The 13,516-nt window shown below is 34.7% G+C and overlaps 1 protein-coding gene across 1 annotated transcript; it reads right to left on the bottom strand.

Moving 5' to 3' along the window:
- Positions 1-3,934: 3,934 nt before the first annotated feature.
- Positions 3,935-9,092, bottom strand: LOC113693730 (disease resistance protein At4g27190-like). Its single transcript, XM_072053534.1, has 4 exons — positions 6,198-9,092; positions 4,615-5,445; positions 4,431-4,487; positions 3,935-4,171 (listed from the first exon to the last, which is right to left on the bottom strand). Exons 1-3 carry the CDS (start codon positions 9,090-9,092, stop codon positions 4,458-4,460), a joined length of 3,756 nt encoding a protein of 1,251 aa, XP_071909635.1. The 3' UTR covers positions 3,935-4,171; positions 4,431-4,457.
- Positions 9,093-13,516: the final 4,424 nt, after the last annotated feature.

The following is a 13,516-nucleotide window of genomic DNA, read 5'->3' as shown; positions in this document are numbered from 1 at the left end:
ATGGCTGCCTATGATCTAAAAATCAGACTACTTCTTGTCTCTAACCTGATTGATGTAAAAATTGGAGAGTCAGGTGGCTTGTAGATAAAGCAGAATAAACTTCTCTTTAAATATGAGCTTTAGACTGAAGCAATTCAGGTCGCTTTGGAAAAATTCCCACCATCAGGTTAGTTAAATAATCAAGAAGTCTTTTTTGGTCTAATTCTTACCCTCTTGGTGCTTTAATTGTTTATGACAAGTTTTATATCAACTAATACTCATTCAGAGTCTACTAACCAATTGGAGTCTCTTAATTGTCTGAGGGTGCTGCATTCATTGGCTCTTGCAAATTGGGTAAGCAAGCTTAACTACAAGCTTACACTTAGGCTGCAAACTAACTTCATTATTGTCTAAAAGTGGATGTAAAAAATCTCAATCAGTTGATTTTATATTTTGAAGGTCTTCAAAGAGCCTATCAAGAAGTTAAGAGTTGTTCCAACTTTCAAACTCTGTATGTTAGCCATTCTTGATTTTTGAATTTGACGCATTATAATATATGGTTTATTTGGATAGTGAATTATTTGCCAAAGTTTATTTACTTGCATCATCAACACATTTTTCAACCACCTTTTTATCTCACATACATCACATCAAAAAAGTGCTACAGTAGTTTTTCAAATTATTATCCCAAATAATCTACTATCCAAATACACTATTATATCCATTAGGTACTCGAAATTGTTTTTGGTCATATTTGTAAATGTACAATAACAATGTGGCAATTCTTTTTTCCATGTTCTTGTTGATCTAATTTGGACATGATAGGAGCATTGCATATGTTTCTGTTGATACTCTCCTGAAAGTGCTATATATGGTGTGAGTTTTTTTGACATGGGGAATTGTCACCATGAGTTTTCCCCTTTCCTTCCTCTCCTATAGTTGAACAGGAAAGGAACGGACAGAAACAAAACTAAGCAAAACAAATCAAAAAAAGGAGGAAAGAAAAGCAAGTTCTGTCAAATATGGGAATGCAATGGTCTGTCATAGGTGTCATGCTTAATAATGCCCTTGCATAAGTTGTCCTTATGTTTGGTAGCCAAAATTTATATGCTCATTACATTATTTGCATACTGCAACTGTATCGTTGCTTTCTTGAGTTGACTATCAAAAGTTTGGATTGATGAAAAGAGTAGAACCTGGGCTTGTAGTAAACTTGATGTTGAGTATGCTATGGATCTTGTTTGGAAAAACTGGTCATGATATCTTAATGATACGTAAAATTGCTATACCTATTGGAAGATTTCTGGTTGGTGCTCCTACAAGAAGTTTGAAATATGTTCCCCTTTTGTAGTCATTTTGGTGATGGGACTTTGAGAAGACTGATTATTTCTACCATTCACTGCTCCCTGGCAAGGTAAACATTAATGTTGTAAAAGCTTGACTACTGCAATTAGTTGTAAGGTGCATTGTCACTCTTCGTAAACAGGTTGTGAGCTTTTAATTTTTTTAGAAAAAATAATATTTCCTTTTCCCGTCTGACAGTTGAAGCTTCTACATATGACCGTAAATGAACAGTGTCAGGGTAAGCATAGATCCTCTGTTAATGTTTGGCACCACTCGTAATAGGTGCGTCAGGTGCTCTTTGCATTGAAAGGAGTCCAGCATACATGTCAGGGGGCAAGTGAGAGTCCTTGATAAGTAATTTCTTTCTTTTATACGGCTTAATCTTATAGATGAGGGTGATAATTCACCATATAGAGAAACTGTATTATGCTTGTGAGTTTCACCTGAAATTTGTACAAGAAGGTTAGCCATTTCACTGCTGCTGCATGCTTTACCAGTGGGCTCCTTTGGTTGGTTGTTTGATTATACTTTTTGGTACACAGTGTAGGGCTTGAATATTTGACAGGAGATCTGAGAATGAACCTTGGTGTTCAAATATGACAGTGTTTTTTTTTTTTTTTTTTTTTTTTGGTTTCAGAGCCATTCTTTTCTGCTGGCTGTTTGTGTATGCCCCAAACCATTTTTGTCCGAGGTGCTGATCATTGGTTGGTGTTGCATTTATAGTTGGAGAGTCAAGAGTGTATACCAAAAAAGTTTTGGGTGTACCTTTGGGTTCTACATATATTTAGAAGTTTCATACACATGTTTGGTTCATCTGTCACTCAAAATGGCTTGGCCTAATTGTGGTCAAATGTCATCCATATGTGGGCACCTGTTTGAATACCTTCTTTATGGGAGCCAAAAGCTCTAATATGACATCATTGATGCTTTCGAATGGCTAGTGTTCTATTGCAGTCAGCTATAACATTGCTTTGCTTTAAAATTTTCTGTTTTTAAGTGATTGATATTTATTATGATTGATGTTGTTTTCCATTGTTATTCGTACAGATTAAGGTGCTTCTTGGCGATTATGATGCTATCCATGTCAGACGAGGTGATAAATTGAAAACTTGTAAGGATAGGTTTGGCATTGATTGGACTTTGTATCCTTATCTTGACAGGGGTAGCCGTCCAGAATTTATTTCCTGCAGAATTGCAAAATGGGTCCCACTAGAGCAAACTTTTTTATTGCTTCAAATGGGAGGACCCCAGGTTTCTTTGCCCATCTTGCTTCAAGGTATATTACCTTCTACTCTGATCCTTCTGAACTTTATATGATTGTCATCTCGGGAGTAACAGTAGATCAAAATTTTGTATATCCTTTGCAACCCCCCTCCCTCTTTCTCTTTTCAAAAAAGAAAAAGAAAAGGAAAAAGGCCTTTTACTTATCAAATATTTGGAGAAATTGCTTTGCCTTGGTAGGTGTATGAGTTCTAATACCGTTCCTTGTGTCAATATTCTTTCTGCCCAGGAGTTACTTTTAGGTGGAAAATTTTTCCTCGAGTTATAGTTTGGTTGTGCTAAGCTACTCGGGAAAAGTAGCATTACCCTTTTGTGTCTTTTCTCATAGTTATGTAATGTACAAATACTCTTCTGACTGTATTGTAAGTGATGTAGTAATGTTACTATTATATACAAAATGATGTAAAAGCAACTCCCATGCAGTTAAAATTTACTGAAATTAGCGTGTCCGATTGCTTTGAACTGGTTTGCCATACTCTTCCCTATTCCCCTAATTCTATTTTTGAATTAGCAGCTACAAATTGCATGCGTTTTCCAATATTTTTATTGTCTCACATTGTGAAGCTATTCACAAACACATTGTATACTGTTGTATGTAGTGATAAGATGCATGTGTGGTCAAATACTAGTGTAGAGTGAGAAAGATGTGGATGATAAAAGCAGTAGTTGGGATGCATACTAATCTGCTGGTGCTTTTAAATTTTCAATGGAAGCTAGATGGAAGAAGTCCTAATGATTGCTTCTAATGTTGCTTAAACTTTTCTTTTGGGGTGTGTGTGTGTGTGTGTGTGTGTGTGTGTGTGTGTGTGTGTGTGAAAGAAAGAAAGGTAGAGCAGCTTGGAGAAAGAGAATCAGCTGCAAAGGATGAGAGGCATGCTGAGGATTTCTTTTGGCATGCTGAGGATTAATTTCCCATCCTTGTTTTCCTATTCTTTTTCTCTAAACCATCTATCTGATATATTCCAAGCTCCAAGTTTGTCACGAAGAGATGTGGCAATCCTCGCTATGTTGTTTAGCAATAGTGTTTGATTTTTATTGTCTTCATGACTTCTGTAATTTTGTTGCATAGATTGAACAAGAAGAGAGTTCAACATGGATGTATTGCACTGTGTACAACTTGGCATACTCATCAAACTGCAGCAGCATCTTGAATCCAGTAATTGAAAACAAATATCAACTCTTTATGGTAGAGAGACTAATCATGATGGGAGCCAGGACATTCATCAGAATGTTCAAGGAAGATTACAATGATCTTAGCCTCACCAATCATCCAAAAAAGAATTGTCAGGAGAATTAGGATGTATGTATGTACCTTTAGATCCACAGGAAATTAAAGTCCATGATATGATACGTACATTGCATTTATTATTTGAAAGTCATGATACAATACATACATACAATATGTTTATTATTTGAATATCAATGACAAAAGCAAGCACACAAAACTTATATAAGTTCCACACTTATAGTATTAACCATATGTGTTAAGATCTCCATCCACCGGTTCAGTCAAGACTGTGGTAACTAGACCACATTATTCGATCAACTTGATGGTTCCCACAACATTCTGTGAAAGAAAACAGAGGCATGAATATTACAACTCTGGCATAATGTCCAAAACAAATATACATGGTATAATACATTGGAATTCCCACAATCATTGGAATTCCATGAGAGTTCATATAATTTTGTAATCAATTATAGTCCACAATCATGTAATACCATTCATTGATTCATTCATATAGATCCAAAGCATGCATACTGCGGCTTGTAATTATAAAGAAAGGGAAAAGATAAAGTTTGTAAACATATAGAAAGGTACGTACCTTAATATGTAAATAATCATGTCATTTTCAAATTAACAAAGGACAAATCTCTCGATCCTGTAAAATATAATATGCTCAGCAATAATTATTTAAAATATACATTCTGAACTCTTAGGGAAATAAATCTAGTGAAGTGAGACAAAGTTAAAAGGGTTGGTTGAAAATAGAGTTAGGAAATTTGTACCTTTAAATTCACGGGAGCTTCAAAATTCTCTGTATCACTTGGCATTATTTGGACTTTCTTAAGCAATGGTGCATCCAAATTTCCGGAACAGAATTTCTTCAACTTTGGGCAATAAGATATGATCAACTCAGTGAGTAGGGGAAATTTGAACTCATAATCCTCCCGATAACTACCACCAAAGCTTCGAAGATTCTCAAGCGCTTGCAACCGCAGAGAGGTTAATCTAGAAAACACGAACTCCTTGCTAGTTCTTCCCAGTGCAATTTCTCTACGTTTTCCAATGTCATGATGCTGAGCATTGTCTTCTAGGCTGACCTCTTCATCTTCCTCACCTATGACTTCACACATTTCCGAGCACCAATAAACTTCAAGTGCCTCAAGACTTATGAGCATGGTGGCCACACTAGGAGGATGAAACAAACATTTTAAAGGGCACTTGCTCACATGTAGACTTCTTAAGTTTTGGAATACTCGAATCCCTTCAGGAAAATTCCTCCAAATGTGGATTAATCTTGAACAGTCACTCAAGCCCAGTGACTCAAGTTTGGGAAGAATTTCAAATGCCTTTTCTGATGGAGTATTATGAACTTTTAGACCCTCAAAGTCGACAAGGGATTTTATCCCTTGACAATCCCACGTCCAAAGTGCTTGCAAGTTTTGTAATAATGTGACCGTATCACCTTTGGCAATGCATCGGATAGAGCGACATTCCCAAAGCTGCACGTGTTTTAAGTTGTCGAGGGACCCACTAGGCATTTTCCCTCCTATTAGTTGTTCGGGACCATCACCAGATCTGAGAATCTCTAGTACTTCCAGGCGGGGGAGTGAAACCTGAAAAATTTGGCAAACTTAGCCCCATAATGCAAAATGCAACATGCAGTTACAGTAGTGTTCGGATCCATCCAACTGCTTAGCAATCTGTTTGTTACGCTTGATGACGTGACAGACACACCAACACGTCGCTAGCGCACCAAAATTATTGTTGTCAATATTTTTATTACCCTATTTTTTTTCATCATCACTGGACTTTTAATTACTAGTACTACACCAAACAACCCTATTTCTTTTTTTCTTTTAATTACTGTTTTTTAACCTTTTTTTTTTGTTTTTTGTTTGGGGGCTTCGTTGGCTGAAGAGTATCTGAGTTAGTTTACCACATCTAATCTTAAATCGTCACAAGCTGTCTTTATTACAATTAAATAATCACTAATAACTACCATGAATAATTGTACAACTGGACTCCAGGTAGAATTTGCTCAAGTAACAAACAATAGGGAGTAGTTACATACAGCCTTCAAATTCACTTCCACCACAATTTAATAGTCAGTACATCTGTATGTGAAATGACTGACATTAATATGAGTCGTCAATTTGGAACATTAGTTTTACCTTTACAGCAGTCAACATTAGAAATTCCGCATCACATTAACTGATGAAACATTATTAATTTTGAAAATATAATTAACATATTGAGAAAGAAAGTGCATATTCAAGTGTGTTTTCGGTGTTCACCTGAATTCAACTACATTAAGTATATCATATAATTACACAAACTAAAAGAGAGAGAGAGAGAGAAGATAGACCTGGTCAAAGAAAGCCACAGCTTTATCATCTTCAGGGCCAAAACCAATAAAGTTTGTATAGCTTAAGGTTAACGCTTTGAGTTGGGGTAGCTCAAGCACCTCCTCTGTCAGACTTTCCTCCCTCAGAACAATTCTCTCGAAATTTTTGCAACTAGCTACGACTATCTTTTGGAGTTTCACCAGACATTTCAGTGCTGATTGTGAGAATAGAGTTGTAATTTCATTACAAAATCTTACCCCAATAGATCTGAGGTTGCAAAGTGACGGAGGTTTGACTGATCCCTTCCACAAGCACTTTAAAGCTCTTATAGAATAAAGTTCCACCCCTTGAAGTTGATTGAAGCACCCAGGTGGAAGAAATCCGTTACATATTTCTTTCAACTTCAAAAGTCTCAACTTCATGTACACCAAATTTTCAAAAACATGTCGGGCAACAAGGTTGGCGGTAGAATCAACAAGGCATTCATATTGTCCATCGTCTAGACAAAGCTTTTTCAAATTGATGAACCCGTTTTCACCCAAGTCAGGCACAAGATTCCTCAAGCATGATGACTGATCAGAAAGATATAAAGTGAGATTCTCAGTTCTCTTGACAATGCTAGTAACATTGGGGTCAAAAAGTTGTTTCAACCATTCATCACCATGACCTGACAGATAAAGCTTGAAGCTTTTCCGAAATTGATAGTTTCTGCGGTGATCTATCATTGCTCCTCTGTAATTATCTACTGCAATGTTAAATCTTGACAACCTCTGAGTATCAAATGCTTGCAAAGATAGAAGTAGGAGGCTAAAGTCATCCAAAGCAATCTGGAGACATGCAAGGTTAGAGATTGCTGAGATCTCTTTAAGGCACCCTATTTCCTCTTCTTTATCTCTCCCTAGCTGCAAATGATCACTAGATCCCAAATACAATTCTTCTAGTTTCTTCAAGCTTGACAAGATACCACTAGGCAAGGGATGGAGGCTACTTTCAACCCTCAAATCCAACAACTTTAAATTACTCAACTGAGCGATTTCAACTGGAAACCGATCATCCCGAATTCTGGATTGAAAGAGGCTCAAAGTTTCCAGTTGCGTCATGTGTCCAAGCATTGACGACAATCCAGTGCCCAAACTACAATAATCCAGGCAGAGTGTCCGAAGGCTCCTTAACATTTGGCCAGGCCATGACAGTGGAAATTCAATTTGCAAGTGGTTTAATTCCATGACCCTGAGAGCTTCCATTCCTACAAAAGAATCTTGTGGTAGGTCCAATTTCCTTAATCGGACTCCCAATTCTGATTGGAATACCAAGCGCAACAGCCTAAGCCTTGGATATTCCTTGCAAAATGGAAGTAGATCATGATTGACAAGTTGGGATATTAGGGAAATTGCCGTGTAAGAATTCTTTTCTCCCAATCCTGAATTGCTCACTAAAAACTCATGCTCTGCTTTTGATGCAATTGACAAGCACGCATCTCGCACGACATCGTGCAATTTTACGAAGTCTTCTTTTTCACCATCATTTAGCAACAAACAGGAGCTTTTTAACTCATCAACCAGCAAGTCTACTTTGTCTCTTACATTTCTCAAATTCTCTGTATCCTGGAACAATTCTAGCCCTTTACCATACCTAACCAAACATTCGATTGGAATACTATAATCCTCTGGAAACAAACTGCAAAGCAAAAGTAGTGACTTAGCTTCAGCGCTTTTTAAATAGTCATAGCTAAACTTAATTCTCGAAAACACTAAATCTTCATCTCCTTCTAGTTCTCTAATTGTGTACTCTTGTAGTTGCCGAAGGGCACGATCCCAGGATTCTGGAGTATGATTGCTCTTTAATGCCTTGGCAACAACAACGATTGCAAGAGGTAGACCTTTGCATTCCTCTGCAACCTGCTTTGCAACACCACTCAAAGCAGAATCATCAGAAATTTCTGCAACCTCTTTAAAAAGATGCCATGCTTCTTCTATACGCAAGACATTCACCTCAAAAATTTCAGCTCGCATGCCGCTACAAACATCTTTGAACCGAGACGTCAGTATGACTTTTAAGCTCTTGCATTCACCTTTGACAGGAATTCCTAGACTCTTAAGATCAAGTTCTTTCCAAATGTCATCCAATACAACAAGAATTCTCTCGTCACTATTGGTCAGTCTCGTATACAATCTTTTAGCTCTGGCAAGATCAGTTTGCTCTGTTATCTTCAGCCCTAACTGCTCAGCAAGTTGATCTTGGACATTTCTCATGTCTGGACTTTGAGACAAAGTTGCCATGGCGACTTTATCAAACAATTTCTCGAACTTAACCTGGTCAGCAATTTGTTTGACTAGAGTAGTCTTGCCTACGCCGCCCATACCACAAATCGCCATTAGGCTAGTTTTCTCCTGCTTTAAAGCTTCCATCAGTTCCTTCTTTGTTGACATCCTAGAAACTAGGCCTTTCTCTAAGGACGGGATTGATTCAGTTAACGGCATTTGCTCGAATGGAGCAATGGATCCAACTTGATCAAATGGCCCCTCTCCTAAGAGTTTTTCAACAACACTCGTTCTTTTCACCGCACGTCGGCCTAGCAAATAGCATGACTTCAAATTCGGAAGCCTGACAATATTCAAGCAATTCACCTTAGCAGTCTCCATACCCTCAGAAATAGTGTGTGCATCTTTCTTGACATCCTCAACTCGTTCCAGCCAATCAACAACAGTTGGTTTAATTTCTTCAGCATTGTCTTTTGCTTGACGTACCAATTGTTGCACCTCAGCCTCCTTTAGCTCAAGTATTTTGATGTCATCGCTCAGAGTTTGAACGTTGCTTTTGTAGAAAATTAAGTACTGAAATTGGCGCAAAATTGGATTGACACACTTCTCTACAATTGTTCCCACAATTGAATTGGCTATTTCTTGGATTGCCATTATTGCAAAATTCTGTTCAAATTTCTATTACTGTGTTATTTGAAAGATATAGAAAAAGGAATCTAATAAATTGCATGAAAAAGATTCAAGGATACATATATAAGGTAATAAAAATTGTGTAAGAGTAGAAGTACAAAGAAGGAAAAAAATGTTAGGCATTGAATTGAATTTAATGAATTGTTTACATAACTTATAAACTGTTCTCACCAACAAATATATTCGAATAGATTGGTTTAGATTTTTTTTAGAACTATTTTGGAAAATACAAGAGGTACAATTTGGTGCAGAAATATATTACATTTTCACTTGTTTGACAAAAAAGTATAAGTTTTCATATGTCCAACAACTGATGAAATATCGTCAATGTACAATCGTGGGGACAAAACATTCTGCTTTAACCCAGTATGTTAGTCTCTATTAAGTATGTCAATGTGTATGAAAGAAAACTCAAAAGACATATATATTGATTTAGCATGATTATTAAACTCAAATAGACGAAAGTCTCAAAACCTGTGTATATTTTCTCTACATGTTTAAATTCGAAATAATTTCAAGTCTGATGAGTAAATCATTATTAATTCATGATAATTTTGATGTTAATAAAAATTATGATGAACATGAAACAATTTAAGAAATTTAGGAATCTGGAGATAAGAAAATCCTTGACTTGACATAAAGCAATGACCCAAAACGTCATCTCGGAAAACTACTACTAGTAGAACCAATACAACTGTAGAATTTAGAAATCCCAAAGGGAGATTAGACATGGAAGTCTAATTGACTTCTTTGTTTGAAGAAAAAAAATGTACAATGACTTCTTTTAATCAAAGTTTAATCAAATTAACACGTGTACATTGTAGAAACCACCAATCAATTCTAGCGACATTTAGTAAAACAATGAATAAGTTCTTCATCAATGTATAACACAAATCTATTTTGTGCATTTAAATACACAAAATAGTTGGTCCAGATCTAGAGACTACTCACGAAACCTTGCTTTTATTTGTATTAGTGAGAAAAGCACATCCTGTGGGTGTACAAATTACGAAAAAAAATTAGTCATTTTTGTTAAAACCAATAGAAGTTATTTGAATTTTTTGTTGACAAATAAAAAAAGAAGTTATGATTTTTCATAGGGAAACAAACCAAAAAAATAGAAGTTACGTACTGGAAGTGGAAGTTATTAAAACTTACTAAACTTAAAGTAGTTATGTTTAGTAAATCTTTACTTTTGTAAGGGTAAAATTGAAAATCTAAAAGATGATATGAAATTTTAATACGAAATCCCCTCCTTATGCTTTATATATAGAAAATTTGAAGATAGCACAAATGTTAATCACACTAAAGTTGATTGAAAGTGAGTATAGTTAAGCGTGTCTATTAGATCAGATGAAAAAAGTGTAAGTGAGAGATCTCAACTTTGAATGCTCCCACTTACACTAAACAAAATTTTTTTTTTAAAAAGGTATGTATATTAGATAAAAACCTATTCAGGGTCCTAATCATTTGAACAAGTCAAACCAGATTCAATTGTCATGCGAGTATAGCACTAATTCGTCAATATCAATAAAAAAGTATACATAATACATATTGAAAATTAAAATCACCATCCATCTTTCCAAAAGAAAAATAAAAGTAAAGATATACGAGATTAGGCTAAAAGAAACAGAACAATAGAGTTTGCAAGCCTATGACGTTTGTGTACCTTAACATCCAGACAACTCTATTTGCCTCTTCTTTTTGTACCAATCATAGAATTGAATGCCTCAAAAAGATTATCTCTGATTCCTGTGAAATACATACTCAGATATAATTAATATCTCAACTCTTGGGAAACTAAAATATTGTGAATTGAGACACAAAATTAAAAGTTGAAATTAAAAGAATTAGGATATGTGTACCTTTAAATCCACAAGGATGGCTTCATTCTCTACTATGTCAACTTTCTTAAGATTTGGTGCATCCAACTTTCTCGAACACAATTGCTTCAACTTCTTGGAACACATTATTTTCGAATGAGTTAGATAGGAAAATTTGAATGCACAATTCTCGCGGTGGCTATCACCAAATTTAGAAGATTTTGGAGGCATATGATCCTTGTACTTACGTAAAGTATTGTTATATATAGGCATAGGTATTTGGTACATTATAGTTTTTTTTTAAATAATTATGAGATAATAGTGATTTTTGTAGTAAGTCCTTTTGTCTTTTTAAAAGCTTCAACCCCATGTAAACTCCAGAAATTGCAAGTGCAATTTCTCCAAATTTTCTTTCTTTATTCACCCTCAATTGTCCAAGTTTTTGTTCACAAACAAAACTTAAATCCTAAACTACGCAAAGCCAAAATCAGCTCCTCATATACCTAATAATTCCTTCCAATATATTATTAACATACAAAAATATGTAGTAGTAGATTGCATGCAAAAATTAAACGTGAAAAACAAAAGGCAAAATATGAAGAACAAAATTAGCATAGTAGCTAAAAAACATTTTTTTTAATGAAAAAACACTAAAATCTTACTTGAAGATATTATTCATGCCGTGACAAACCAAGCACAATAAGCATACCAATTGAAGAATAACAAAGTAGACATCACGACTCGAATGGAATGTAAAGACCAGTGTTTTGAAACTCCGGCCTTTAATTGAACCGGCTATATATTCGGGTCACAGTTTAACCCCGATTCACTGATTTTTTTAAAAATAAATTATGTACATATATGTGCATAGAATAAGATATCCAATAGACTAATTTAAGACTTTATTTGATAAAAATTTTAATATTTTCAAAGAACTTGAACTTAAACATTCTTTGGGTATCCAACATTGTGAGTTTAAAGTTTAAACCATATCTTTTAGAATTAAAGATTTCAATTTTGTTTTAAAAATAAAATTTGAAGCCTGGTGGAAGTTGGGAAACTAGAAAATAGAGATGAAAACTTGATAAAAGACAAAAACCGAGAAGAAAGTGAGTGGGTATGACAATTAATGATTAGTCTTTATGGTTAAGGAGAACTTATTCTTTTTTATTTTTATTTTTTTCAATTTCATAGCCAGAAACAAAAAACCTGGTTCAATGGTTCATTCTAATATGAATGGTTCGCACAGTTCTTACTAGTTCTTAAATCCAATCAATTCAAAGTATGAACCAGATCAAAATCATGGCTGATTCGCAGTCCGACTGATTAAACCGACCAGTTCAACCCCAGTTTCAAAACAATGGTAAAGCATAGATTTTTTGGACACTTAATATGGAAGTTACAATCAATAATGCAGCGAATGATGAAAAAGCAGATCAATGACATTGAAGGAGAGTCGAAGGAAGAAGAAGATACAAGGGAGGGAAGTCAAGAATTCACTATAAAAAGGGACCACTATATTTGAGGATAAAATTCGTTTATAGGAATTTAGAAATTTAGTGGCCTTCTTAATTATTTACCAAATTTAAAGAAATCATCTCAAGGGCTTAACATGTATTGTTAATAGCTATCAGCACTTTGTTTTTTTTCCTACACATAGGGTTAAAAAATGAATTTACTAAAATGTCTATGTACCAAGTAGTTCATTGTTCCATAAAAGAATAAAATAACTCTTTCAAATTATTAAAAAGTCCCAAAGCAAGCACTTGAAAGTTGAACTCGTGTGAATACTAACATATGAATTATATATATGTTTCCCCCTATTCATATTCTTATCCAAGGAGCTTGTCATGGCTAGTTGATCAATTAGATTCATAACAATGCATGTACTTGTTGGTTATTATTATATTATAGGTCGGTATACATATGCTTGTGAGTTATTATTATTATTATTTACTTTACTCATATTCTTATCTGGATCTTCTGATAGCTCATCAATTAGATATGTGTTATAACAACTCATGTACTTGTTGGTTATTATTGTATTACGGATCAATGTGGGTATTTTTATTTTTTATTATAATCGGCATCATTGGTTTGGAGTAGAACAATATTTGTTTAATTTTGTTATATAAAAGGTGGGTGTAGTTAAGTAAACTATCATTAGTTATAAACATAGTACTTTTTTGGTTATAATGTTATGTCTTACCACCATCATAACAAAACTTATTACCTTTACAGCTAAAATTAATACTTAGTTGGAAAACTTACCATTTAATCCTGCTGGTAGAAGAAGGCCATAGCCGTGTTTTCTTGTTCTCGTACTTCTACTTAAACAATGCATGGACATTATGACAAATTATGCAGAATTATGATTATGATTTGTGGTTATACAACCACAAAAAAAAAACATACTTAGGTGTTGAATCGAAAGAGAGATTAAAAAATATAAGTACATACCTTTTTTTGTTGGATTGATTGAAAACCAGGATGATGATCTTAACAGAGAATTGCTAAGAGATATAAGTGAAGTCGTGAATAGGTAAAATGAGGGACAAAGAATTC

Source organism: Coffea arabica, chromosome 6c, assembly GCF_036785885.1.
Source record: "Coffea arabica cultivar ET-39 chromosome 6c, Coffea Arabica ET-39 HiFi, whole genome shotgun sequence".
Lineage (NCBI taxonomy): Eukaryota > Viridiplantae > Streptophyta > Magnoliopsida > Gentianales > Rubiaceae > Coffea > Coffea arabica.
This window is presented reverse-complemented; position numbering and strand designations above follow the sequence as displayed.